The following is a 27644-nucleotide window of genomic DNA, read 5'->3' on the forward strand; positions in this document are numbered from 1 at the left end:
GCACGCCGCGAGTTGGTGAAGGTGTGCGGAGTTCCGCGAGGCTGAAGACTGCAATCTGCGTACTTGTTTCAACAAATGACTATCCTGACATCATATTGCAGGCGCGACGACGGGTAGACGCGACCAGCATTGCGACCAGCACTTGAGAAGTGCAAGTCTCACGCTCAAGTGAAATGAGCGTCGCCAAGTATACATACGAGGTAGTTAAAAATGAATGCGAATTCTTAGACTCGTGCTAGTGAGTGCTATGCGCCCCGCCCCTCGACTTCCCGCGCAGTGGCTCATCAAGCGTTCCGCTGAGCTCCCTGACGCTGTCGAGACACCCGACTTCGTGCTGGGCTTCTATACCTGGTAAGCGGGTTGCGCGGAAACCTGGCACGCCAAAGGCCCCCAGCGCCTTCCTTCCGGGCCCCTCCCGGCTTTCTCCGCTTTTCTTTGAGCAATGAGAGCCACCGTGGGCTCAGAGTGCACCCCTGGCCTTACCCCTGGCCCTCGTGCACGTGAACGATTGAAGACAAGTGGAGAAGGCCAGCCTGGTCTCTCCACGTCCTCAAGGGCCGAACGGCAGTCATGCCTCAACTGGTTCCCTGCCCGGGCTAGCTCCCTTCAATACCGGCATGTGCAACTCCGCCGTGCAGGAGGCTGCGGCTGCATCTGCGCCAGTCGATCAACCTTCGAAAGCACGTGCCCCTGTACCTGCACCATGTGCCAGTACGGGGAGGCGTGGACGCGCCGCCGCCCCTGAAGTACACTTTTGTAGTGAAGAACTGGAAGGACCCATCCAAGGACCATGTGACTGAGGGTCAGTTGTGTGCTGTGCCCCGCATTGCAGTCGCATATGGTTAGAGGGACAACAGCACTAAACCGTGGTACGCAGACGCGCGTCAGGCACTGGCGTCAAGCCTGTTTGTCTGCCCTGCCGCATGGCGCTTTGCCACAAAACATCCTTGGTCCGCCGTTTTGCAGGCAAGCCCGGTACGGTCTTCAACCTCAAAAACGCAAAATGGGGCAAAGAGCTGATCTTGCGGGACCAGCTGATGTCCATTGACACGGGGTTCCTGCGCTGTGACGGCTCCCTGCTGCTGCGGCTGGAGCTTCAAATGCCGGAGAAGAAACAATGGAGCGATGACGATGACGACTCGAAATATGACTCGGATGAGGAGGAGGCCTACCCTGCGGTCCTCAAGGAGGGCTCGGGCGGCGGCAGCAGCATCGGCAGCGATTTCCTCTCGCTGCTGGCCGATCCCGGCCCCACCACTGACCTCACCATCACCGCGACAGCAGCGGTCGCGGGCGGTGTTACGGGGGCCGGGAAAGAGGGGGGAAGTAAGAAGCGAAAAGCCGACACCGCCAGCAGCAACGGCGGCAGCACTGGCGCAAGCAGCAGCCGCTTCCCCGTGCACCGCGCCATCCTGGCCGCGCGCTGCCCCTACTTCGCCACGCACTTCGCCAGCGGGCTCGGCGACAGCAACACGCGCGAGCTGCACATGCCGGACACCGACCCGGACGCGCTGGCGGCACTGCTGCGCTTCGTGTACGGCGGGGAGCTTCGTGTGGCTTCCCGGGAGCAGGCGTCGCGCTGCCTAGCGCTGGCGGACCGGCTGCTGCTGCCCAAGGCGGCAGGGCTGCTGCGAGCGCACCTGCTGGCCACCCTGTCTCCGGCTACCGTCATGGCGGACCTGACGTGGGCGGCGGGTCTGGCGGAGGGCCAGGGGCAGGCGGAGTTGCTGACGGGGCTTGTGGACTACGCCGCAGAGCAGGAGGCGGACATTGCAGAGGAGCAGGTGGAGCAGCTGGCGGCGGCACAGCCCGCGCTCATGGCGAAGCTCTTTACGGCGCGGGTGCAGGCTGCCAAGCGCTGCCGCGTGTGGAAGGCATGCTGAGAAGGCCGCTGCAGCGATTGCACTGGAGGCCGGGGGCTATTTCTTGTGTGTTTCGTGTTGAGCATGTGGGCGCTGTGGTTGTGTTTCAATGTGTACACTGGCTACGGGTTGAGGTGGGGAATGCAGATGACGTGGTAGGGGTTGCTGTGGATAGGATCCAGCAGTGCGGCTCATGGACACGTCTGGGCGTGTGGTGAAGGGGCAGGCCGCGCCGCTCACGGCTACACGGCGGTTGATTGCGGCCTGGACTGATGGTACAACAGAAGAACATCAGACAGTGATTGCGTGTTGTGGTGGGCCGGCGGCATGGACGTATCTGTGTGCTCGGCCGGGCTCAGCCATGGCTTCGGCCGTACCTGAATGCACCGGCGCAGTGGTGCCGGCAGCGGGAAGGCGATATTGTAGAGGCAATGTGCATACGGTTATGCTGCGGAGAGATGTCAGGATGGCAGGCTGTGTGGGCACTGAGCCTGTATTGATGCTCACAGGGCCTGCTGCAGGGAAGGCTGGCGATAACTAGACATAGTCACGCGGGTACCACTCTGGTCTTTTGCTGTGTCCAAACTTTGACAGCCTGGTAGACCCAACAGGTATCATCTGACAAGACCGCCAGTAGTATGAGTAGTATACGGCTACTATGGTGCGGAGCTACGAGGAGGCGACCTGAAAGGCCGTACGGCTGCAGCCGTGCATGGGGTGTGCAATGGGACACGCAAATATTTTCGTCGTGAAAACTAAAAGCGTGATAGCGTGACGGATAGCATACGCACAGTGTATGCAGGTTACGCAATCGCCACTGTAAAAAGAGTCGGCATCAAAAAGTTATGTGCACAATTGTCCGGGGGGGTGCGTGCTCCAAGCCAAACCCGCACGCTCGGAGGGCTCTGGGAGTCGCCCGAGGCAAATCCTACCGCAGTATTTAGACGCCGACTTTTTGCAGGTACATAACTTACATCATTAGTGGACATTAGCGCTCGGCAGAGGACAAAACATGTTGGTCAGGGCTCAAGTCGCGAAATTGACCAGAGCCCATATCTCGCATAGGCGGTATTTTGGGTCTGTATCTAGTGCCGTCCACTAAGATTCACCTATATATGTCATCCGGACAGCGTAGGGCGAATTCCAGTAAGTCCTGGCGAGCGCGACATTTAGCATTTCGACTTCGGCTCCCGCTCGAGTTTATGCCCGGAAATCATTCAGGGACCTTATTATATGTCACATGATAACATTTCGGCAGTCTAGGGCATTGGACACACGCAGTCCCTAGGGACTTGCCGGAGTGGTACCCGCGTGGACATAGTGTTGCGTGGGCGCTTAAGTAAATTGCAGGGCTGCAGGCCCTTTGTCGTATTCTGTCTTAGGCGGCCAGCTGGCGTGTCAGGTGTGGTGAACTGGTGACTAGTCAGAGGCCTAGAGCCGATTGAATCCGCTTATTGAGCATTTGAACTCGCGCGCATTTGTACGGACTCCTTGCGTTGACGTTAGGCTGATTCGGGCGTCCAGTTGCACCATGGCTTGGTGGGCACGGCTTCGTTTGGGTTAAGGCTTGGAGGCGCAGCCCACAGAGAGCAACAGGGGTGCGTGCATGCATGCTGAAGCACATGGAACTGATCCCAGGTGTCATGAAAGTCAAGTGCTGCACTCTCCAGTGCCCGACTGCGCTTATCTGGCAACAGCCGCGGAACCGCCTTTCCATTGCGACGCGTCCGACATCACCTTGCCTCTTTGTGTATACTTTCCGCCCATGCATGTACCACGTTCGCGCCCGGCGGCGGGGCGCACGGGCCTGCATGGGCAGGAGGGGGAGAGGCTGGGGGCGGGGTGCAAAACTCATTGCAGGGCGTTTCCGGCACGTCATGGGTTGCCCAGTCGCACCAAATGCTTATCATATACAGCGCCAGCACACATGCTTACATTTTGTAGCGTAATAACAACTAAAACCTCTGTGACACGCAAGGTGGCCCAGAACCAGGGGCCCAAGCAACCCCTGTTTCGCAGTTCACTATGACTTGACTGTAGATCTCGCAGCTTAAATTCAAAGCTCGATTGTTTCGCCATGGCAGTGCTGCTGGAAACCAGCAAGGGCGACATCGTCATCGACTTGTTTGTCGACGACTGCCCGATTACCAGCCGGAACTTTATAAAACTCTGCAAGTGGGTGGATTCAGCTACGTGTATGGTCATGGCCCTTCTTACTGCTCTGCACACCAAAACTTTCCCGGGAATTTCGTTGACCGTCGTCTTCCCGGCCGCAGGGTTAAGGCATACAACAACTGCTTGTTTCACAATGTCCAGCGCAATTTCATCGTGCAAACCGGTGACCCGACCGGGACCGGCAAGGGTGGCACGTCCATTTACGGGTGAGCTTGACGCTCCCCCCCGCCCCCAACACCGCCGGCAGCAGTGCCGATGTCATCGGTAGCCTGCCGCAGCTCCCCGACACACAGTACGTTTGCGAATGACTACCGCCTGTCCGCCTTCCCACAATATCGCCCCGCCCCGCCCTGTGCCCCGTGCCCCTCTCCCCCCCTCCCCCGCCCCCTCCCCACCCCACAAAACAGCAAGATGTACGGCGACCAGGCGCGCTTCTTTGATGACGAGCTGCGCCCGCACCTGAAGCACAAGCGGCGGGGGGTGGTGGGCATGGCCAGCCCGGGCGAGGGACTCAACGCCAGTCAGTTCTACATCACCACGGGCGAGGAGCTGGACAGCCTGGATGGCAAGCACACCGTGTTCGGGCAGGTGCGCGTATGTGTGCTAGGAAAGCGCAAGGGAGAGCGCTGACATGCTGCACCTGTGTATATGGTGGGATGGCGGGTTCAACACCCATGTGACTGCACTCTGTGGCTCACGCGGGGGGGCGGTCGGGGGGGTTCAAGGGAAAAAGGGGCACACTTGACAAATGCCGGAAAACGGGATTGGGAGCTGCGGAGGGGTGTGGCTGGCTGGGCGCTGTGGACGGCAGGCAGGCCGGTAGGCGGGGCTGTAGCTCAGGCGGAGGGGGGCCGTGTGGGCCGTGCGGGCATGTGGGCACAAACTGCAGGGATCCATCGCGGGGCTCCTGCTGCCGCTGCGCACATTACCTTCCTTACCTTCCTTACCGCCCGCCAGCCCACTTCCCCCTCTCCTCGTGCACCTGCCCCCCGCGGCCGCGCGCCTTCCTGACCCTGTGCCCACCTGGCCACTGCCCCCCGCCCCGCCCATACCCGCCCCCTCCACACACGCCCCACCACCATCATTCCCAAGGTGGCTGAGGGCTGGGACGTGCTGGACTCCATCAACGAGGCGTTTGTGGACAGCGACGGCCGGCCCTTCCAGAATATCCGGTGCGGGGGTGGGGGCTAGCGGCAACATGGAGTTAGTCGGGCTTATTCCACGATTCCATGTAAGCAACCAAGGGACAACGAAATGGGGGGTTGGGAGGAGACTGGAGAACTGGGGATGTGGCTCGTGCTTGAAAGGCACAAAGAGACATGAGTGGACACAGTGCCGCATTGGGGATGGTTCCAGCACAACCCTTCCGCGCACACAAGTACGTGCGCATATCGCATGCAAGGTATCGACCCCTTCCTCGCCTGACCAAACTTCACACACACGCGCCCATGCAGCATCCGGCACACCATCGTGTTGGACGACCCATTCCCCGACCCACCCGAACTGGAGGCGCTCATCCCGCCCGCCTCGCCGCCGCCCGAATTCGGAGAGGTGAGAGCCGCGGCTGCACCGCGGGGCGGCATACTGGCGGCAAATGCCTCCCGCATCCTTGTGTCCTTGGTTCCGTGCTAGAAATGGTAGAAGCAACCATCCCCATCCCCGCCACTACCACCCTGCTACCCCATCCCACCCTGCTAAAACCGTGCTAACCCTGCACTGCCACTCCCCTACGACTTCACCTCTGAAGGTATCACGAATGCAACCCGCACCACCACCACCACCACCACCACCACCACCACCACCACCACCACCACCACCACCCACACACATACACACACACACACACACACACACACACACACACACACACACACACACAGGGCGACCGGCTGGAGGACGACTGGGTGCCTCATGAGGACACGCGGCCCGCGGAGGAGGTGGAGGCGGAGAGCCGCCGCGCCGAGGCGCACCACCGCGCCGTGGTGCTGGAGATGGTGGGGGACCTGCCGGACGCAGGTGCGGGCAGAGGGAAGGCAGGGAGGGAAGGAGAGAGGGAGGCAGGGTTTAGGAGGGGAATCTGGTGGTGTGGAGAGATGCTCGTGGGCCTGGACTCGAGCGAGCTGGTTGTAGGTACGTGGTTCCCCAAGGGCTCCCTCGTGTGGTGGCGGTGGGGCCCTGGGCGACCAGCTCCCAGAAAACACGCAAAGACGCAAGGCTGGCCCCTGAGCCCCTGGCTGAGGCCCCCACCACGACACCTGTCCGCTGCCCTGCCACCTGCCGTGTCACCTGCCCTGCCACCTGCAACCCCTGCACCCACCTCCCACGTATCACCCCACCTCCCATACTACCCTGCCTCCCGCTCTCCCTCTCCCTCTCCGCACCAGACGCCAAGCCGCCCCCCAACATGCTGTTCATCTGCAAGCTCAACCCGGTCACCAGCGAGGAGGACCTGGAGATCATCTTCAGCAGGTGCGGGCTGGGACTCGGGAAGAAGGGTTGCTTGCATGATTGTGGATTAGCTAAGAAAGTGGTAGACGGTAGGCAATCGTTGGTGTGTGCCCGGGCCCAACGAGAAAGTCCCAGGGGCAGGGGGCAGCGTCGCGCGGAGGTGGTGGTGGTGGGTTGTAGACACCAGCGCAAACTAGGGGGTTGCAGGTTGGTGCTTGAAGGGCGCGGGGACAGGGCAAACACACCTTCGCTCACCATGTTTCCTTGTTCATCGCACGATTATCACGCTGCGCACGCACAGGTTCGGCCACGTGACCTCGTGTGACATCATCCGCGACTTCAAGACGGGCGACTCGCTCAACTACGGCTTTATTGGCTTTGACTCGTGAGTGCAGTGTACGGTGTACGGCGCAGTGTGGGGGGCTGCAGCATACTGTGCTGTACGGGCTGGACAATGTGATTACACCGTACTCTGTACTCTGGTTTACCGCATCAACACCGAAACTCAACAAAACTGCGATGCGCCATCACCAGCACCTTGGGCTTGGACTGGACCACCACCTAGCACCCGCCTAGCACCGCCACACCACCACTCCCCATCGCCACTCCCATGACCCATCATCAGCACTCCCCGCCATCACTCCCGCTATTGTTTCCTTACGGGATTGGTTTACAGTTAATCACCATCACTCCCCGCCGCCACCACCGCCACCTCCGCAGTGATGAGGCCTGCGAGGCCGCCTACTTCAAAATGAACAACGCTGTCATCGACGACCGCCGCGTGCGCGTGGACTTCAGCCAGTCCGTGCACCACCTGTGGAAGCAGTTCAGGAAGTGAGTGGCAAGGGGTGGGGCGGGTGTGCGATGGGGGCGGGTGTGATGGGCGCGTGTGGTCACTTCCAGGGCCCAACCAATTCAGACCCAGAATCCGAGGGGAACGGGGTACGGATGCGGGTATAAGTATGCGTGGTGCGTGGCTGGATAGTGAGCGGTGAAGCTGTTGCTCTAATGTGCATGGAAAGCGCAGTTGTACTCTGGATTGCACTGCGGCCTGGCGGAACGAGTGTGAAAGTGGCGAAGTCCGTACACCCAGCAAGACTCACAAGTCTTGAACCAGCCGCGTCACGCCCCACCTCTCCTTCGTCGCAGGGGCGGGCGCAAGGGGGACGCCTCCATGGGGCGGATGGCGGACCAGCACCAGCGAGAGGAGGTGAGAGGGTTGGGGCGGGGTGGCGTGTGGAGGTGAGGGGGTGGGGAGGAGGTGAGAGGGATGGGGTGGGTACGGGGCGGTAAGAGCTTGGAGCAAAGCGCGAGAGCTGCATAGGTGGGGAGGTCTGCATGACGCGCTCCCCACTGCACACGCTCCATGCGCAGCGAGGGAAACGGCAGCGAGGGACACAGATGCGTGTCTGAGCAGCATGTGTGTTATGAGCGAGGCCGGGCCGCGCAACCGCTGGCCCCTGAGTCATGCCCTAGGCATATGCGATGTTTGCGCATGCCTGCACCGCCCCATGCCACCGCGGCACGTGTGTGGCTTGACCGACTGATGGACGCCGTGCGCGCGTGTTGCAGAAATCCCGGGTGGAGCTGAAGAAGGGAGGTGGCGGCGGGCGCGGCGGCGGCGGCGGCGGCCACGACCTGCTGCTGATGGATGCGGACCATGCAGTCGCCATGGCGGCAGCGCGGATGAACAACGGCGGCGGCAGCGGGCGCGGTGGTGATGGCAGCCGAGGCAGTGACCGGGGTGGCGACAGGGGGCGCGGCGGCGACGCAGCGTATGGCGGCGCCGGCGCCGGACGTGGCGGGCGCGACGGTGGTGGCGCTGGCGGCAGGAGGGAGGGCGGCGGCTGGGACCGCGATGGGCCGCAGGACCGCGGAGACCGGGACCGGCACCGGGAGCACGAGCGTGTGCGTGAGCGTGAACGTGACCGGGACGGTGGCGCCGCCGGCCGCGATGCTGGCGTGCGCGATGGCGGCGGAGAGGCAGGCCGGGCACCGCCACCACGTCACCGGGAGCGCGCAGACCGCGAGCGGGATCGGGAGCGCGACTGGGGCGTGGAGCGGGAACGGGAACGGGAGCGGGGCCGGCACAGCCGAGGGGAGGAGGAGGAGCCCCGGGACCGGGATCGGAAGCGAGACCGGGAGCCGGACAGAGAGCGGGACAGGGAGCGGGAGCGCAGCCGGGACCGTGTCGATGTTCGGGAGCGCGAGCGGGAGCGAGGGCGGGAGCGAGATGGCGACCGCAAGCGAGAGGGCCGCGAATATGACCGCGACAGGCAGGGGGAGCGGGAGCGCGAGCGGCCTCCGGAGCGGGAGCGGGATAGAGAGCGCCATGACCGGCGGTGAGCTCAGACTGGGGACAGAGGGATGTCGCCATGCCCCTTGGGCCTGACGCCTTGGTCGCCGGTTGCAGTGTTGCTTCTTCGCTGCAAGCTGGTGGCGGGCCGCGAGCACGCTGGGAGTGCTGTACGGTGGCGGCCTCTAGGGGCGAAAAGGTGCTGGGGCCGCCTGACATGTTCTTGCCTGGCATTTCGCGTTGTTTGAGACGAGGGCAGACTCGGAACCCAAGGAAAGGACTGTGCTGAAGGGCCCACGGTGCACCGTGGTGGTGTGTGTGGTGATTTCCTGTTGCCCGTGCGGCCGAACGGACTTGCGGCAATCCGAACGGTAGTTTGTCCTCTTCAACTCTTCTTACCAGCCCCAGAGTCCAGCGCAGCAAGATAGTTCCGCAACGCACGTCGATAGCAAGAATGCAAGATCTGGGAGGGAGACAGCTGAAGCGATGGCTTTGTTGTTACACACACGTGGACTCACATAAGCACGCGTACGTACATAGCGCATCTGCGCCGCCCAGAACATCGCCACCCAGCACCCCTCGTGCCCATCAAATGCGGATTTATTTCCCCGAAGCCCCTGCGATTGCGTTCGTGCCTTCAACTGCGTTCAGGCAGGGCATGGCCCCCGGCCTTTGCCCCAACAACCCCAACTCCCATCCTTGCCCTCAGGCGCGCAAAACCTCCAACCTCCAGCGTGTGATACACACTGATCCACACCATCACACCAACTGCAACGACCCGTGTCACCCCTGTCCCCCGTTCCCAAAACGCTGAGCCGTTTCTCCTTGGAGCCGCATCTACGGTACGCGCGACTCACTTCCGTCCGTCCAGCCCCCGCGCCCGCCGTCCCTCTCAACCCCCCCGTGCCAAGCAGGAACACGCCTCAAAACTCTCCATTTTTGGTTGTTCATGACCGACCGACGTGTACTAGTATCAAAATGCCCCGCCACCTAACAGAGCGCACCTTGCCGGTTCGCGCTGCCGTACCATGTCACTCGGGCCGCCGGGAGAAAGCTACTGAGAGGCTGGACCCAAAGTACCAGCGTTCAATCTCGCTTCTCGCATTCAATTTCGTTCACACACTTGCATACGTCACAGCATAAAATGTTTCAAAAACGCAGCCGAGACACACCGGTCCTCAGGTCCGCAGCGGTCGCGGAAAGTTAAGGTAAGTCGGTAACAATATTGCCGTACTGCTACGCCAGCCCCAAGCGCGGGCGAATGCAATCGAGTCGAAATGGTCCACGCCTGTCAGGGTCACACCGTCACACGCGCACACAGCCGAGTTGCGGTTGATGCAATCCGGTGCCAACTTCCCATTAAATGCTCTCTCGCTTTGCACCAAAGTGCAAAAAGGTTGGATTCATGGATTCGTCGCCGGGAAAGAGCCCCTGGCAGCCGCTCCACGTCATTCCAACCCCATCATTAGTCAAAGTCCGTCCGTGTGTAGCACATGTCATCTGCTTGGGAGGCATACGGATGACACGCTCCTTGCTGAACCGCGTGCCAGTCACCATGCCCCCAATGCGCGTCCCTTCGTCTGGAAGCAGAAGGGACGACAGGCATATAATCCAACCCAGCCGTGTGCTTGTGTGTGCATATGTTATGGATATCTGGTAAGCCTGATGCACAGGCCTGCTTACGCTTGCCCATGCACTTCCAGCAAAATACTATCACATGTATTTACGCCGGGTGGAACGCGCCCGGGACGTCATTCCGCCCATTCTACCCCGTCCGGAATTGCTGCCCATCACCCCTTTTTCGCAGTGCTGTCGCGCACGCAGCCGGGGCCGTCACCGGCCCGCACCTGCCGCCCGCACTCTCTCGCATTCTCTCTCATGCCCGTGGTCTCTCCGCTTGCTTCTGCAAAATGGCTTTCTTCGTGTCGTCACTGCGATTGGCCGCCTCGCCTCCTCGTTTACCAGGCACTCCGGCCCAAAGCTCAGCAAACGCTTGCAGAGCTGAAAATCGGTCTCAGAGGTTGACCTCAGTCTCGGTCTCAGGCTGTTGCTCCGTCTCAGAAGCTGAACCCCGGCCCAGCCTTTGAAGTCGTTGATCGGCTGTTGCTCGGTCTCAGAGGCTGACCCCGCGTTCGGACTCACAGGCTGTACTTGAACATCAGGTCGGAAGTGGCCTGGCGGAACTCCACCGGTCGGCAACCCACCACCTGGGGGTGAACAGGAGGTACAACACAAAAATACGTGCGTATGGCCGTGTGAGGCGGGATGGCGTCGGGCAGGACCATGTTTCATGAATTTGCTGTTAGCAGGCGTATGGTGTGCGACGCGGGGCACTGTTGTGTTACTAAGTTGTGTTAGGCCGCGTGGCAGCCTGGCGTGCAAGTATGGTACCGTACGGAACAGACTCGCCCCTCGCCCGCGTGCCCCAGACCAACCACACAGCGCACGCGCGCGCGCACACACACACACACACACACACACACACACACACACACACACACAGCACGCATCGCATGCATACATGCATACATTCAACCCACCTCGTCCACGCAGGCGTTGTTGAAGTACATGCGCACTGTGGGCGTCTTGTGGATGCGGTGCATCTGCGTCAGGTCGCACCGCTGCAGCCCCAGCCGCAGCCGCTGCACCGGCTGCGGCGAGCCGCCCGCCGCCGCCGCCAGCTGCTGGTGGTGCTGGTGCTGCTGCTGCTGCAGGCTGTGCGCGCAGTTGATGCCGGCGTTGGTGGCGTTGGTGGCCGCGGCGGCGGGGAGCTGGCCCAGGCGGCCGACGCCGCCCTGCTTGATGGCGACAGAGCAGTTGACGCGCGCGAACACGACGCGGCGGCCGCAAAACATGTGGGACAGGCGCTGCAGCTCCGACTCCATGCGGCTGCTGGCGTTGCACCAGGGCGCGTGGAACAGCACGATCGCGAGGTACCTGAGACGCGAGGGCGATTGGGGAGCGAGGGTGAGAGTCAGGTAGTGGTGAGGGAAGCGAAAGAAAATGTTACCAGGGGCGTCACCAGCGCATGAGAAGGGGCGGTGGATGTTGGGTCGAGCCGTGGCTTGAGTCGTTGGGTTACAAAATGCGATGGCAAAGGTGCGAAAGCGAGTGTTGCCGACTGCGAGTCCTTGACAAAAGCGGCCGCCCGGTTCAGTGTCCCCGCTGCCCCCAGTAAGAGCTCACCCGGCGCGGTTGGCGGCCACCACGAACGAATCAAACTGGTCAGGCGTGCGCAGGACGGCCAGGTCGGAGACGAAGGGCTGAGCAGCGAAGCCCGGCAAAGATGCATCCGGCGAAAGCGGTGGTACAGCTGCGGGGGCAGTTGCGATCGCGGCGAAAGCCGATCCGTCGTTGCTTGCGCTAGGTGCTGCCAGCAGCGCGTAGACCGTCGACAGAGCCAGCGCAGCGGCCACGAAGACGCGAGCGAAGTGACCGGGCAGCGATGAATCCGTGTGAAGGCCAGCCGCAGCGGAGCTCGTGGTCGAGCTGAGTGCTACCGGCCCACTGGCTGCTAGGTACACGGCGGGCGACGCTGGCTGACTGGTGCTTGCCGGTGAAACAACATTCGCTGACAGTACTGTAGCCATGCGCGGCCGCTGGGGTGCCAGCCGGCCGGGCGAGCTAATAGCACGTCGTTGCAGCAGCGAAGAGGCGCCACTGCCCAGTCCCATGGGAAGATTGCCCAGCGCGGCCATGGCTGAAAAAGTTGTTGCCTTGCAAGCCTTGGAAAGTCTAGTGCGTGCCGTTTAGTCCTAGCGCCAGGTCAGGCCGCTGCAGGACACAATACTTAGCAGTTCTAGAAATAGACTATGACGGCAAATGAACCCAGCTCGACGCTTGCACACCCCGAGATTGCAGACGTGGCAGGCGGGGACCTCAATGCGCCAAAATGTGTATAACTTAAACGCAAGTTAAGTATAAGCGTGGCAGCTGCCAGTCGGCAAACAGCAATTCCACGCGAACCCACCGATGCGTGGATTGCCGTCCGAGGACTTTTCGCGAACAGCTCGAATTGCCTCCCCCGAGCGCGGCATGCACAATTGAAGCAACACTTGACGATTCTCTCATTTCCATGGTGCGTGAATCGTGGCGCGGACTGACTCGAGTCAAACGGGCAGGCATCCGAAAGTGCAGCCATCCAGCCACCCCTTCGCGAACCCAGAGGAGACAAGCTATGCAACCCTGGCCAAATTTATATGCTGTTCAGGTATCGTCTGGCACATACCATACAGGTTCACGCGGTGGCCAGGCCGCCGATGACGCCGTGGCCTTCCAGCGCCCACCAGAGCCACAGAGCTCCAGTCTTCTCCAACTTGTCGCTTCTAGCGCTTCGTCATAACGTTCGATGTACAGTCAATGCGTCTGTCCCTTGCACGCATGGACTAAACGCCGTCAAATTGAGTTCACCCGCCGCGCACCGTCCGTGTAATCCTGCGCCTTCAGCCAGCGACACACGGGTGACACGACCACCCATTCATGCATGCATCGGCAATCATGCCCAGACCTGCCCCATCGTCACTAGCCGCCGCCCAAGAGGCCCTGAGCGCAGGCCTCCCTGGCCTCCGTGGCCAGCACCCCACCCGGCAGCACCGCCGCACCATACCAGGAGACCACTGCTGCACCACGACAAGTTCCCAGACACCAGCAGTATGGCGGCACTCCTAGGGCACCGCCGCACTGCATGACGGCCTGGCCTCGCCGCGCCTCGAAGCCGCCGCCGCCGCCTTCCAGGCTTCTACCAACAATGCCCAGCCATCATCCATTGCATCACATCAGCCGTGGCGGGACCCACAAGCCCGGCATTGTACAGACTGCGAGCCCTTGTATCACACATACCACACACCCACACGCTCTGCAGGCAGCCCCTGTAACAGTGATATACGACGTATGAAAGGATTGACAGTGCATTGATCTCCGCTCTCGTCTAAGATGCTCTGAGGAATCGCACCGACCATGCAAAGCACGAAACCGCTCAGCAAGTAAACGCAACCCGCACACACGGACACACGGACACACACACACACACACACACACACACACACACACACACACACACACACACACACACACACACACACACACACACACACACACACACACACACACACACACGCACGCACGCACGCACACACACGCGCACACCTTAAGGAGAGGGCGCCCGGATGCGCTGCAGACAACGCCGTCACACGCGCGGCCCTTCAGCCACTGCACGCCTCAAGCCAGCCGCACGCCATTCCACCCACCGGGCCACCACCCGTCCCTCCGTCACCCGCCGCCGCGCCGCCTCAGTACCGGCGTCGCGGCTACCGCCCTTCCCCCGGCGCCGCGCCGGTGTGGTAGCGGCTGTGCACAGCCACCGTGACCGCGTCCCCAGCGCTGCTGCTACCCACGCCGGCGGCGCCCGGCACCCCTAGAAGCGGCTCCGTGAGCCCGCCGCCAACGGCGCCGGCCGCCCCGCCACCGCTGAGGCCGCCTGCGCTGGAATTGCGCTTGTCTGCTCCCGCCACCGGCTGCGGCGGCGCCTTGGGCGCTGGGGCCAGTGAGTTGAAATAGCCGTACAGCGCCATCCCGAACACGGCCAGGATCATACCTGTGTGACGAGGGCGGATAGCATTGGTTACAAGAGGGACATGCTGGCGCGGTTCACGAGTCAGTGACGTGGAAAGCGAAAGCAGGGGTAGCGGGGGTGGAGTCGAGGGTTGCATGCAACAAGGAAACCGGGAAACGTTGGATGGATTCGCGACGGGGAGTGCATGATGGCGGTTGTTGGCTGAGGGCAGGAAGCGGAGGAGTAGGCGCGGCCAGCAATGGAGGAGACAGCAGTTAGGCTGCAGGCTCCTGCCCTGGCACGGGCCGGAGGCTAAATCGAGGCAACGTGGCCGCATCCCGCCAGACCTCCGCGCAGTGAGGACCCCGGATGGCCCCAGCGCTTGCTTTCCCATGCCATCACACCACCATCAAAAAAACGGAGTGCCGCACCGCCACACCGCACCTCACCAAACCCCAACCCAACAACAACACCACTGCGACATCGCAACAGCCTAACCCACATCTCGCACCATGCAAACCGCATCCTGAGTTCCTGACACCCCTCCCCGACCCACTCCACGCCGCCCCACACGCCGCCCCATGCCACCCACCGGCCAGCTTCCTGTTGGTGATGACGTCGCCCAGGTACAGCCAGCCGCATATGAGCACCAGCACCGTCTTGGTGTGGCCCAGAACCTGTGGGAGGGAGGGGAGGGAGCGGTCAGGTCCAAATCCAACTTGAGCGAGACCCAGAACCCGACCAGCCAGCCCACATGGGCGTGTGGGGTGTGGGGAAGGCGGGCAATGCGGGTAGCTGAGCGTGTGGATGGCGCCGCGTATGGTGCCAGGGGGCAACATGAGGGGGCTGCTTCTGCCAGCAAGTGACCTACGGGCTGGTGCGGGTCCTGGTCTTCTTGGGGTAGGAATGAACTAAACCCCACCCCTGCGTCATGCTATCCGCCCCTCCCACCTGAAACGCCAGCGCACCGAACCTGCCCAGGCACATAACCTCCCCCCCTTTCCGTGCCGCGCTTTCTCTTTTGCTTGACTGCTTCAACCAGACCGTTCGCTTAGACTCTCTCGAGCGCCCTCCCCCCGCCCCCCCCCCCACACACACACACACCTGGAACGTGACTGCGCTGAACCTGCCCAGGCACATGAACTGGCTGATGTTGACCAGCACCGCCACGGCGCAGCTCCAGAACAGGCAGTTGAGCGCCGGCACGTTGAAGTCGTAGGAGCCGATCCAGTGCCGCGTCAGCAGCTGGTCCACGAAGGGGCCCACAGCCAGCAGCATCAGGCCCTGAAGGGGGGCGCGGGGAGAGGGGTGGTGGCGATGCGTGTCAGCTGTCACGTGTCAGGGTGACTTTCTACCGACGTCACAACCTGTGTCACCCCTCAAACCTTCCCAGCTTCCCCAGCTTTTGGCTCTCCCCCCCCCTCCCCCCTCGCCCCCTCGCCCTCTCGCCCCCTCGCCCCTCGCCCCTTCTCACCCTCTCACCCTCTCCCCCTCTCCCTCGCTCCCTCACTCCCTCGCTCCCTGGTTCCCTCGCTCCCTCGCTCCCTGCTCCCTGCTCCCTGCTCCCTGCTCCCTGCTCCCTCACTCCCTCGCTCCCTCGCTCCCTGCTGCCTGCTCCCTGCTCCCTGCTCTCTGTCCCTCTCCCTCCAAGTATGGCGCGTGTACACTGCCCTTGTTTCGGACAGCCACCCCCAACCAGTCATTCCCCAGCTACTTCCCTCTCATCGGTCAAAGCGAAATACGCACACACACTCCCCCTCCTTCCCTGCAACACCTCTCCACTTCTCCCTCTCCTCCTCCCCCTCCTTCTCCGCCCTTCCCACCTGCACGGGCGCTGTGTTGCTGAGCAGCTGGTTGCTGGTGAGGCCCAGCCGCCGCTGGATGGCGCCGCACATGATCTGCTGCAGGCCGCTGGTGACCACACTCACGGCGGCGATGACCAGGCCCAGGCCGTTCATGGACACGTCGGTCACCGTGCTGCGGGTGGTTTGGTGTGTACGGATAGGTGTGAGCGCGTGTACTAGAGGGCGCAAGGGAAGGAAACATGCGGGACTGTGTATGCGGCCTGTGTATTTGTCAGGGAGAGCGCGCAGGGGAAGGACCACACAAATGCCGCCCTCTCGTGAAGGTGCGAAGGCAGTTTGCGAGCATCGTATGTGCGCTGTCTCCAAACCCCTTCCACACAAAGCCCTCCAGCGCTCCCGCCGAGCCCGCCTCACGTCCCGTAGGCTCGTAGAAGGTACTGTAAAGCCTACTGTGAAGCCTGCTGTAAAGCCTGCTCTCCCGCTGAGACTGGTGGAGTCAAGCCCCCGTCCCGCGTTCTCATCCCCCGCGCTACTCACACAACAGCCACGCCCACGACCACGACCAGGATGGAGCCGACCATGGGCCCCGTGAAGGTCCGGTTGAACCACGCGAACTCCACCAGGCACACAAACGGAATGATGAGCAGCTTGGAAATCTGCACATGGGGTGCGTTAGGGATGCATGATGCATGCATGATGTTGACGGGCACAGCAAGCATACGCCAGAGAATTGGGGCTTTGCCCGCCGAATCGGCAGTAGCGTGCAACACCCAACCTGGGAAGCATGCGTGTCCCCTCCCTGCCCCTGCTCACTCCGTGAACGCGTGACGCTACATTGCTGCTACCGAACCTGTGCTCTGTCCATAGTCCCTCGCCCAGGACCCGCTGACCTGGTAGAAGCCCACGCTGTTCACCAGCAGCGAAAGGTTCAGGCTGGCGATGGACACACTTGCAATTACCGCGAACAGGAGGCAGTCTGCAAGGCAACATAAGCGTTTTGACGTATGTATGGTAGCAAGAACATTATATTACGACGGCGCGCCGGCGCAAATGCGGGCGTTCCCACCTTTTAGGGGCATCACTGCGCGCTTCCCGATGCCGACCGCTTCCATGATGCGCACGCTCGCACCGCAAGCCAAAAAGTGGAACGCACATAGCGTCGTAGCTGCACGAGCAGAATAGGTTGGACCAACGTTAGTTTGCGACCCCTGTTGCACACCAAACATAGCCCCAACAATGCATCTGATCCACTTACCAAACACGAACTTGTACCCCATCTTAGGGTCCATCAGGACCTTGTTCACGAAGACGATGAGCACGCTAGTCGACACATTCAGGAACCACGCGAACACGTCCGTCGCCATTTTGGCCTCACGAGGATCTAGTTGTGCGCCCATCGTTGCGATGGTCTGCGCCTCGGGGCGCCTCGCAAGGAGCTAGATGGTCAGTTCGAGTTGGGGGCCGATTCTCAAGGAAGCTCAAGTGATTGGAGCTATGTGTGTGGCATATGATATATGTGGTAACTTATTTATGGTTGCAGTGACAATCGTCCCAAGGGCGGCACTGGTGCAAATTGGCGGGCAACGTCGCATCTGGGCAGCCGGCGCGGGAACGAGCGCGTTCAGCTCCAGGTCCGGCGGCGAAGCCACCCTCGCCCTGGCCCCTTTCCTCAGCTACACTTTCAGTCGTCAGCGTTCACAGTGAGCGGTTACATGCAGTACAGCATTACCACGTTTGTCAGTACCCACTGCACGCGTGTGAGCAGCTTGGTGACTTTGAGCGCCTCAAGCCAGCAGAACGGTGATTGCGTAGTGCGCAGGCTCTATTAGGACCCGGGAAAGCCAGGCACAACCCGGAACGAACAGCCACCTTCATGCATGAAGTGGCGACAAGGCAGTGTCATGAAAGTCACCAGCTATAACGCATCTTTGCCTGTGATACAGGGCCATACCTTGCCGGCTTGCCCCGAGCACCGTGCAGCCGCGCATGCGCCGTACTCCCGAGACTTGTGCTGGGAATGCGTCCCACTCTCGCACTGTGCTCACAGGCGCACGCGCGTATTCACCGACGCAAGTTATCGTCTGTAAGTCCTTTTGCAACATCTTAACAACGCACACTCGCAACCTCAAGTGGCTATCACTCGCTTGTGAGGGGGCAACATATACGATCAGCCTGGCTAGGTGTCCCCGACCCTCCACTCAAAGGATCGCCCGCGCGGCGGCGACATGCGTCGACCACTGCTTCTGCTGGCTGCTGACTGCTCGCAGCGCTTCCCCCTCAAGTCCCCGCACCCACCAATCGGACCAGCAGGAGCGCACTGCGCCTGCCCTCCGCAACCGCCAGCCGCCATCGCAGCCGCGCCATCAAATGCATCCCGTACATTTACAACCCAGGCTTTGCTGCCGCTGCCCTTCCCGGCATGCTGCTGCTACGCAAAACGAGCGCACCCGATCGCAACAACCACCACTCCACCACCACGAGGTCCTGCTGCACCCCACCTCCCCTCCGCGCCTGGGTCTCCTGCCCACATTGGGCGGAATACCAAGCCACCCGTGCGAGCCACCCCAGCATTGCCATCCCATCACTTCCTCTCCCTCATGCCAAGCGGACGGCACGCGACACCGCTGCAAGCCTCGCACGCCACATACCGAAACAAGCGCCGCGCCCGCTGCTCCCTCGCCGCCCCAGCTGCCGTGCCCGGGCTCAGAAGACGTCAGGGTTGCGGTGCGGCCCCAGGTGGTCGCTGTTGGTGGCCTTCTGCAGGTGCAGGCTCAGCGAGTAATTTGTCAGCTGCAGGCTCCGGACCTGAGGAGGCGGGCGGGAGCGGGGGGCGAGAGGAGGCGGGAGGCAACAGTCAAGGCCGGTCAGTGCAGTGAGTGGCGAGAAGGCAGGTGTGACTGTACACGGCCAGCATCCGGGAGCAGTGGCGCTCGGGGCGGCAGGGACGGTCCAAACGTGATGCTGCCGTCATAAGGTGACCTGGGTCGCTCCCCGTCTCTTGGCGTTGCCCAGGACGTACCCCGGCCGTTTTCTGTGCTCCACAGGACCCGTCTCCCTCCACTCCCAACCCAAAGGGCGCTTATCCTATGTATGAACCTCACTCCGCGCTTATAGTCCGCACACGCACACAAACAAGCACACGTCACGCAGTCCACATGCGCTCGCACCGTACACGCACACGCAGTCCACACGCACACACACGCACACGCAGTCCCCACCTGCTCCTGGTACTGCGCCAGCATGGCCTTCAGGTTCGCCGCCTCGCCCTCCGCCGCCGCCTTCTCCTGCGCGGGTAGAGAACAGGGATGGCATGGACACGCGAAACATCAGCGGTGCAAGTCGGGCTCCGATATCGTCAGTACAGGCAGTGGTGCGATGCGAACTGTACATACATACGGTATACATCTACAAACCCCCCAAGAGAAGTGCAAATGTTGTTGGCTTTACTGCTATCCACGTTGCAACCTCCCTCCTCTGCCTCGCCTATAACACACGGCTACGTCGCCTGCCCCTCACGCCTACATCGGCCCCCAACCCACCTGCAGCTGCCGGTGCTGGATCTGCACCGCCTTCTTCAGCAGGGCGTTCTCCTCCGCCAGCTTGGCCGCGCGCTGAGCCACAGACTGGTGGGAGGAGGCGCCGGCGCCAGCAGCAGAGGCGCCGGCGCCGGTGCCCGGCTCTGGTGACGCCGCCGATGTGGACGCCCCCCCGTCCTGTGCGCGGGTATGCCGCAGCATCGTTGTTATATCCCGCCGCTTGGTAGTTGCAGGGTGCTGTTAATGCTGCAGAGCTAGAGCTCCCGCGCCGACCCTCACGCACCCTGACTCAACACGGCGCTTGGTATTCGGTTTGCAACCCCACACCACCCCATCACGCCTTGTTAAACATTTTGTGCCCACGCCCACCACCCACACCTGCTGCTGCCGCACGTATCGCACCACAAATGCTTCAAACTGCCGCAAAAAGCCCGCCGCCCGCGTCCGCGCGTCCGTGAGGTCGCGTGCCGCGCTCATCTCCCCCACCAGCACCTCCACCCACTGCTCCGCCGTCGCGGGGCCGCCCGATGTGCCCGCGTCAGCTCCAGTCGCTTCTGCCGCGGCCGCGGCTGCAGCCGCAGCTTGCGAGCTGGGGGGCGGCGGCGTTGATGGTTGCGCTTCTGCGGGGGGCGATGACCGGGCGGGATGGGGTATAGCGCTCAGTCGTGCAGTGTGTAAGTATAGCGGTGCCGAGAGCAAATGTCCACTGCACGTGCTGCTAACGGGCGCAGTCACTGTAAGAGCTAAAGCGCTGGGTGCGCCTCCGGTCGCTTGGTCGCGCGGGCACCCGTGCCACAGGCCACGCACGACACTGCCGTCCCGGCCCTGTCACTCCTGCCCTCCCCCCTCGAATACAAGGCCTGCCAGGTGCACGACGCCCTCGACGTTTGCCCCCGTCACTTGGTCGGGCACGCCATGTCGCGCTGCAGCGAGTAGCAGCTGCGGCACCGTCGCCCCCGTCTTCACCCCAACCCACCTCGGTGGTCAGCTGCAGCAGTACTCCCAACGGATAGTCGCAGCTCGCCCAGCCGTTTGATGGCTGCGTCAATGTTGTTGCCGCATTCCGCAAGGACGCTCGTCACAGCCTGCAGCCAGCGCAACCGCAGCGACGTTCCATGACGTGGTGCTAGCGAACTGAATTCTCGTGCGGACTTACCCGCTCATCCATCCCCGGGAAGAGGGCCAGGAGCGCAGCGATAGTAGTTGGTGGGACCGCATGCACGCCGGACCCGCTGGCGACGAACGGGACGCAACGAGCTGGGCTCGCTGCTGTCCGTGTCCGCTTGCCGCCGAAGCCCGCCCGGTCGAAGCCCTCAGTGGCCTCGCCCTCGTCAAAATGTCGCTTCGCCAGGAGAGGAGAGTTTACAACTCCAAGGACAGACATCGCACGAATACAACGGGGTTTCGCGAGCGGAGGGGGGCGTCCCCGTCCTAGCCCCTAGCAACCTATAATAGCCTACGTCTGACTGCAGAGGTGGCGTGCGTTGTTGCCAGGGAGTAGGAGGCTGCCAACCTCGCCGCTAGCAAGAGATTTCTACCCTGATTGCGTAGTCGCTGGCACAGCAAACGGTGTAGGAAGAGAGGTTCAAGAATAATACTGGATAATGAACAGGTGCTTGGTGGCGCGCCGACCTGTGCTGTGGCATTGGCTGTGCGCCAAATGAGGCGAGGCGCACCCGCTTGGCGAGGCCCGAAGCCCCCGACTCCCGAGCCCCCCGTGCCAGCCCCCCCCCCCCCCCCGCCCAAATCCCTCTTGCGGACACATGACCCCTTCACTCCTTGCTTGTGCTTAAAGTGATATGATTCCAGCTGCGTTCCAACCTTATGGCTGAGCGGCCAGTTAAAAAGCATTACCTGGAGTCGGGATTCCAGGCCTAGCACGGCCCAAGGCATTACTGTACGCAGCATTCACCACCTGCATCTGGACCCCTAAATGTTCTCCCAAACCAAATTACCAGTCGCCACTCCGAACAACACGGATACCGTATTGACTGGCAGCAGCCCCGGCCAACCAGCATCGTATCTGCAACGCACGAGTGCCCGTGCAGCCATGATGGACACCTGCCCACCATCTGTCAACTCGCAACTAGTTGGTAGCCCCCAACGGCATGCCAGTAAAGCTCACGTACAGCAGCAAGACATGGCATTGACTAAATTATCCTGCAGTAACACATGGATATGCGCACAAGACCAGTCTCATGCTCCTGCCTGAGCTGCCGCACTCGTCGTCAGGCGGTTCAAATGCACGGTACAACCTGTGCCAATGCCGAAGAGCCACACCTACGACGCATGCCGCATCTCCGTGCCGCGTCACAGGTCCTTACTTGGGTGCTGAGCGCAGTCGCTTAGACGCCCGGAAGCGCGCCGTGAAGAGCTGCGCCACCAGAGCCGGGTGCGCCGCCGCCAGCTGCTCCACCTGCGCCTCCGGAATGTCCTCTTCCATTTCCGCCGCACTGCTGATGAGCCCCGTCAGCAGCTCCGCCTGCCCCTGGCCCTCCGCCAGACCCGCTGCCCACATCAGGTCCGCCATGACGGTAGTCGGAGACAGGGTGGCAAGCAGGTGCGCTCGCAGCAGCCCTGCCGCCTTGGGCAGCAGCAGCCGGTCCGCCAGCGCTAGGCAGCGCCACGCCTGCTCCCGGGAAGCCACACGAAGCTCCCCGCCGTACATGAAGCGCAGCAGTGCCGCCAGCGCGTCCGGGTCGGTGTCCGGCAGGTGCAGCTCGCGCGTGTTGCTGTCGCCCAGCCCGCTGGCAAAGTGCGTGGCGAAGTAGGGGCAGCGCGCGGCCAAGATGGCGCGGTGCACGGGGAAGCGGCGGCTGCACTCGGCACCCCCAGCCACCGCGCTGCTCGTTTCACCGCTGTCCCCCGGTGCCGCTGATGCCGTGGCACTGATGGTGAGGTCAGATGTGGGGTGGGGGTCTTCGAGCAGCGCAAGGAAGTCGCTGCTAAGCTCGCTCATGGCGCTAGCAGCCTGCGTGCCACCGTCGCCACTGCCGCCGCCGCTGCTACTGGTGCTGCTGATGGTGGCTGGGTAGCTGCTGCCATCACGTGGGTCCGACTGGCCCGCCGCTGCCGGCGCCTGCTGGTACTCCAGGTCCAGGCGGATGAGCAAAGCACCGTCATGCGCACGCAAGAAGCCGGAGGCAGGCGTGAAAAGCTTCTTCAGGGGCAGCAACTTGTCCCAGCCCCAGCCCCGGTGCTCGTTTTCCTTGAAGGTCGTGAATGTATGGTCTGTGTGGCGATGGCAAGGCGGAAATGATGACAAGAGGAAGTGCTGAAGAGAAGAATCGCGCACTGCATGGTGGCTAGCATGGTGGGCTAGTCACGGGATCCCTGACCTTTCGTGCAGAAGGAGGCTTCGGAGTTCACCCAGTTCTGTATAGTGAAGTTGAACTTGGTGGGTGGCGGTGGCACGGTGCCGTTGCTGCCATCTCCCTGGGCTCGCAGGAACACGGACAGGTGCGTGAGAGGCTCCGTGGTAAAGCCAGGGTAAAGCTCCAGCCGCCTGCACGTAAGGATATAGGCACGACACAGTCATCAAAGAATGAATTGTCTGTCTGACTGCAAGTATAACATAGCCAGCAGCCGAGCTTTGTTCGTCTGAAGCAAGGTGTCAGGGGACAGGGGACAGAAAGCGCGGGTCAACGACGCCGGGGCGCACCATGTGTGACCGCCCAGCGTAAACGGTGGAGAGTCCTTGCTGCCGCTTAGCCCGCTGAAATCCTTCACGAGCCACTGCAAATGGTAGAGTAGCGAACGCAAGGCATGATCAAATCGGGCAGCTCTGGGTTGGTGGACAGCTGGCACGGGCTTTACATCGCACCTCCTGGGAGTACATGTTTCGGCCGCAGCTTTGACGCTGAGTGCTGAAAGGAGCTGAGGAATGCTCCTCCCAGCCTCTACGCTGGTCGCGTTTCTTTGCAATGGACCCCAACGGTGACCCCTGGGTCGAATGGTTGAAACGTCGCCGTGGCTGCTTTTAAAAGGCGGCCATGGTCGCGTCCAAGAACGGGGCATCCGCACGTCCTCGCAGCAGCAGCCTGCAGGCACCCAAGCAGCCTGCACCCAGCAGCCTGCACCCAGAAAGGCGACCTACTTGTAGGGTGTTGTCCACCGCAAGTGGAGAGTGCCGGCCCAGCGAAATGTTCCCATCGTCTCATACACCCAACCCACACCACCCCAACCATTCCCCTTGCGCTTTCCTAACACGCAAACACGAGGCATCACGGTGTCTTGGGCTCACATGCCCACTTAAACACAACCCTTCTGTAAGGAAGTAACCATACATTGCGTACCTCCGCACCCAAACACACAGTCTGCACCCAAAACACACAGACAAAGGCAAACATCCGCCAACGAAGTCCCACTGGCCCTGATCGCTGCATCCCCGGAGGCCTTACAGGTCCGCATACGGGTCAGTGGCGAGCGACCACAGCGGCTTGGCCGCCGCCCCGCCCTTCTTGCCCTTCGAGTCGCCCGCCGCGCCGCCTGACCGCTTGCGCACGCCGCCGCCCTTGGCGCCTAGCGCCCCGTCCTCATCATCCTGTGCGCGGGGCGGGGTGGGGTAGAAGCAGACGCGAGAATGTTGAGGCAGGACAAGTCAGCAAGGGCAGCAGGATGGCATACAGGCTGGGCGGCGTGCGGGCTGTGAAACCATAATGCATAGTAGCGCCGCTATCTCCAGCCGCGATGAGACAACAACCCGGTCATTCTCACTTCCGAAGTGGGGACGCCCCCATCTCAGCCGAGTCTGCACACCACTCAGCCACCCACCTTGCTGCGGCTGGTCCGCCGGGCCCCGGCCAGCTTGCCCCGGCCCCTGCCTCCGCGCTCCTCGCGCCCGCCCCGGCCTTTCTCCTTCTTCTTGCCGCCGCCGCCAATGGGCGTCAGCTGGCCGGCCTTCACAGCAGCCTCCCACTCCTGCACGGAGAAGAGCAGGCTTATCAGAAACTCCAGCGCAGGATGCAGCAACCAGCCAAGGCAGGGGTTAGCGATACGCCGCGGTCCGACCTGACGTAACCCAAGCCCTTTAGGTTCCACCACGGACTTCCATAACAATTGTTACCAACGCATCAGCATATCCGCATGAAGGCTTCCCCCCTGTCTCACCCCACCGCCTCACCACCGCCTCACCCACACCCCGACCCTGCCTCTCGCCCAGTGAAATCCCTGGTACAGGTACAGCACCGTCGCCGCGTCTGCCTCTGCCCTGGCCCCTGACTCTTCACCACCCCTGCCTCCCTTCACCACTCCTGCCTCCCCTCACCCTGTGGAACTTCTGGTACAGGTACAGGGCTGCGCGGGCGTCATCCACCGGCGTGTGCTCGCCCTGCTGTATGGCCAGGCCCAGGTGCGTGGCAGCTAGGTCCTGAGAGGTGGGGTGGGGGGCGAGAGAGAGTGGGAGAGGAGGGCGTGGCAGGGATGGGTAGGGAGTGACAGGGATGGGTAGGGATGGGTAGGGATGGGGCAGAAGGGAGCAGGGAAGGGGAGATGGCGGGGAGAAGGAGAGGAGGCATGAGATGGCGGGTTGGGGACAGGTGGTTTGCGGCAGGCACACGCCTTGCGCCCTCGTGTGCATCCGACCCAATCAACCCCTCTTTGGCACGTGAGCAAAGCTCCCACACGCACGCACCTTACAAACCACATTCCAAACCCCACGCTAAAGCAAGCCCCCTTTGCATGGACGGCTGCACGCCCCATCCTGCCCCTCACCTTGAGCGATGCCGACACTTTGCGGCCGTTGGGCAGTGTCTTCATCAGGCCCGGCCACTTGCTGGTGTCGCGCAGGTGGGTGCGCGGGTGGTCCTCCAGCCGCAGCGCTTTGAGGTCGTGCCCGATGGCGTGCCCCACCAGCACACGGCCCCGCACCATGTCGCCCACCTGGGGATTGGGTGTGCAGGGTGATGGTTGGGGGTTGGGGAGGTGGTTGGGGATGGTGGTTGGGGAGGTGGTTGGAGATGTGGGGGCGGAGTGTGCGGGAAGGTGGTTGGGTATGAGGTGAGGATGAGGATGAGGTGCTGCCGCGTGCCAAACCCAGACCCCTTTCTTCCCCCTGTCTGCGAACCATTTCATCCGCGCCCCCACCCACCTGCTGCACCACCTCGTCGTACGGCCGCCCGCGCGCCACGTCCTCCGGCCGCACGCCCGACACCCAGGTCCTGCAGCGGCGGGGGTGCGGTTGCAATTACCAGCCCAAACTAAACCACACCAAGCTAAGCTAGCGGAGTACAGGCAGGGGCGTTAGTCGCAAGCGATAATACTTTGGGGGGAGAAGGCCCCGACTACGACACGGCGATGATGGCGGCGGTGCATGGGACTGCTCATGACCTGATTGCCCACGGGAGCAGCCTGTTGACTCCTCCCTGGCCCACGTCCCTGACCAGAGACACGGCGACACTTCCTCCGCCACCATTACAGCTCCGCCTTCGCCTCCGCCCACAATCCGCACCCCCCTGCCCCACACCCCGCACCACCCTGCCCCACACCCCGCGCCTGCCTGCCCCGCACCTCGCCCCACACCCCGCGCCCCCCTGCCCCACACCCCGTGCCCGCCCCCCCCCCGGCCCCACGCCCCACGCCGCCCCTCACCTGTAGTCAGTCACCGGCTCGTTGGGCCGCACGAATGTGTCCAGCAGCACCGCCCCCGCGCCGTTGACCAGGCACACACGCGCCAGCGCGCTCACGGAGCCGTTGGGGCCCGTGCCCACCATCTCGCAATCCAGGGCCAGAACCTGTGCGTGTGTAGTATGAAGCGGATAGTATTAAGGCAACAAGGTATAAGTACTTAAGGTGTGAAGCTAAGCCGAAGCCGAAAGCCAGCCTCGGTGTCAGCCGTTGTCAAACACGCTCCCGCCTTCCTGGACGTACAAGCGCTTGAGGGCTTTCCCATCTGGTACGCTCTCGCCTTGATACATTATGCAACGCACCTTTGTAAGCCCCGTCTCCGTGCCAACCAGCCCAGGACGCCGTGCACCTGCCGCTGCGGCGGCCGCCGCCGCCGCTCCCTTGCTGCCATCCGCCTCTGCTGCCTCCGCCGCCGCCGCGGCCGCAGACTTCTTCTTCGCCAACCGCCGCTGCACGTGCTCCGGCGGCGGTGGGCGCTTCGCAGCCGCCACCACCTTCTCTCGCATGGCCTCCCAATTGGAGTTTACGGGTGACTTGCCCTTTTGCTTCGGAGCCTTGTCCGCGGCGTTTTGCCCCGCAGCATCCGTCGCGCCGCCCGGCGCAGCGGCGTCAGCGACGGCGGCGGCGGCCTTGGCTGTGGCGGTGGCGGCCCCTGCCGCGGCAGACGCAGCAGCAGCGGAGGCAGTCGCTGCAGCCGCTGCCGCGGCGGCTGCGGCGCCGGCAGCGGCCGCGCCCTTCCCCTTGGGCTTCGCGCCCTTGCCGGCGCCCTGAGGCGCAGCAGCAGCACCCGGCGCCGTCACTGCAGCGGCAGCGGGAGCATCGTCGGTGCCATTCGCCACCACCCCAGCCACGGCATCCGCAATCTCAGCGTCTGTCTTGGTGCGCTTCGGGGCCGGCGTGTCGCCGTCACCGCCCGCACCACGCTTCTTATCGAAACGCCCGCCACCACGGCCGCCAAAGCCGCCGCCGCCACGGCCCCGGCCGCCAAAGTCCCCGCCGCCGCGTCCCCGGCCACGAAAGCCGCCGCCGCCGCCCCGGCTTCCGCCCCGGCCTGCGAAGCCGCCACCGCGGCCACCCTCACTGCTCCCGCGGCCACGGCCGCCATCGCCTCGGCCACCCCTGCCTCCATCCCGGTCGCCGCCCCGGCCCAGGCTTCTGCCGCCGCGCCCGCCGCTGCGCCCGCGCTCGCCACCGCCGCCGCCGCGGCTGCCGCTGCGGCCACGGCCACCGCCGCCACGGCCGCCACCACGCCCCCGGTCGCTCATAGCCAAGCCTGTCGTGCGGCTCTGCGGCTGATGTATCTCCTACAACGCTACTGCTAAGGCTTCTGACGCGCTCCTCTGCTCC

At 62.8% G+C, this 27644-nt stretch overlaps 7 protein-coding genes across 7 annotated transcripts; 2 read left to right on the plus strand and 5 right to left on the minus strand.

The window, feature by feature from the left end:
• The first annotated feature begins 84 nt into the window (after nt 1–84).
• On the plus strand, nt 85–3606 carry CHLRE_11g479800v5 (uncharacterized protein). Its single transcript, XM_043067708.1, has 4 exons — nt 85–200; nt 278–351; nt 639–802; nt 967–3606. Exons 1-4 carry the CDS (start codon nt 174–176, stop codon nt 1881–1883), a joined length of 1182 nt encoding a protein of 393 aa, XP_042919713.1. The 5' UTR covers nt 85–173; the 3' UTR covers nt 1884–3606.
• A 186-nt stretch (nt 3607–3792) lies between these two features.
• Nucleotides 3793–9176, plus strand: CHLRE_11g479850v5 (uncharacterized protein). The gene is made up of 11 exons (XM_043067709.1): nt 3793–4037; nt 4139–4243; nt 4445–4625; nt 5130–5209; nt 5492–5588; nt 5918–6053; nt 6422–6506; nt 6787–6870; nt 7206–7319; nt 7635–7695; nt 8058–9176. The coding sequence occupies exons 1-11, from the start codon at nt 3940–3942 to the stop codon at nt 8829–8831; spliced, it is 1815 nt and encodes a 604-aa protein (XP_042919714.1). The 5' UTR covers nt 3793–3939; the 3' UTR covers nt 8832–9176.
• Nucleotides 9177–9267: 91 nt separating this feature from the next.
• Nucleotides 9268–12664, minus strand: CHLRE_11g479900v5 (uncharacterized protein). The gene is made up of 3 exons (XM_001697331.3): nt 11968–12664; nt 11322–11718; nt 9268–10988 (listed from the first exon to the last, which is right to left on the minus strand). Exons 1-3 carry the CDS (start codon nt 12477–12479, stop codon nt 10920–10922), a joined length of 978 nt encoding a protein of 325 aa, XP_001697383.1. The 5' UTR covers nt 12480–12664; the 3' UTR covers nt 9268–10919.
• A 54-nt stretch (nt 12665–12718) lies between these two features.
• On the minus strand, nt 12719–17654 carry CHLRE_11g479950v5 (uncharacterized protein). The gene is made up of 8 exons (XM_001697332.2): nt 17393–17654; nt 17204–17302; nt 17028–17113; nt 16675–16793; nt 16156–16309; nt 15437–15616; nt 14925–15009; nt 12719–14374 (listed from the first exon to the last, which is right to left on the minus strand). The coding sequence occupies exons 1-8, from the start codon at nt 17532–17534 to the stop codon at nt 14088–14090; spliced, it is 1152 nt and encodes a 383-aa protein (XP_001697384.2). The 5' UTR covers nt 17535–17654; the 3' UTR covers nt 12719–14087.
• Nucleotides 17655–17833: 179 nt separating this feature from the next.
• CHLRE_11g480000v5 (uncharacterized protein) lies at nt 17834–21294 on the minus strand. Its single transcript, XM_043067710.1, has 6 exons — nt 20830–21294; nt 20650–20758; nt 20052–20293; nt 19677–19850; nt 19356–19421; nt 17834–18942 (listed from the first exon to the last, which is right to left on the minus strand). The coding sequence occupies exons 1-6, from the start codon at nt 21055–21057 to the stop codon at nt 18841–18843; spliced, it is 921 nt and encodes a 306-aa protein (XP_042919715.1). The 5' UTR covers nt 21058–21294; the 3' UTR covers nt 17834–18840.
• Nucleotides 21295–21458: 164 nt separating this feature from the next.
• On the minus strand, nt 21459–23584 carry CHLRE_11g480050v5 (uncharacterized protein). The gene is made up of 4 exons (XM_043067711.1): nt 23497–23584; nt 23335–23408; nt 23012–23178; nt 21459–22904 (listed from the first exon to the last, which is right to left on the minus strand). The coding sequence occupies exons 1-4, from the start codon at nt 23509–23511 to the stop codon at nt 21994–21996; spliced, it is 1167 nt and encodes a 388-aa protein (XP_042919716.1). The 5' UTR covers nt 23512–23584; the 3' UTR covers nt 21459–21993.
• A 54-nt stretch (nt 23585–23638) lies between these two features.
• CHLRE_11g480060v5 (uncharacterized protein) lies at nt 23639–27594 on the minus strand. Its single transcript, XM_001697333.2, has 7 exons — nt 26600–27594; nt 26262–26404; nt 25762–25831; nt 25386–25553; nt 24940–25041; nt 24447–24593; nt 23639–24216 (listed from the first exon to the last, which is right to left on the minus strand). The coding sequence occupies exons 1-7, from the start codon at nt 27560–27562 to the stop codon at nt 24070–24072; spliced, it is 1740 nt and encodes a 579-aa protein (XP_001697385.2). The 5' UTR covers nt 27563–27594; the 3' UTR covers nt 23639–24069.
• Nucleotides 27595–27644: the final 50 nt, after the last annotated feature.

This window comes from Chlamydomonas reinhardtii, chromosome 11 (assembly GCF_000002595.2).
Source record: "Chlamydomonas reinhardtii strain CC-503 cw92 mt+ chromosome 11, whole genome shotgun sequence".
In the NCBI taxonomy this organism is placed as follows: Eukaryota; Viridiplantae; Chlorophyta; class Chlorophyceae; order Chlamydomonadales; family Chlamydomonadaceae; genus Chlamydomonas; species Chlamydomonas reinhardtii.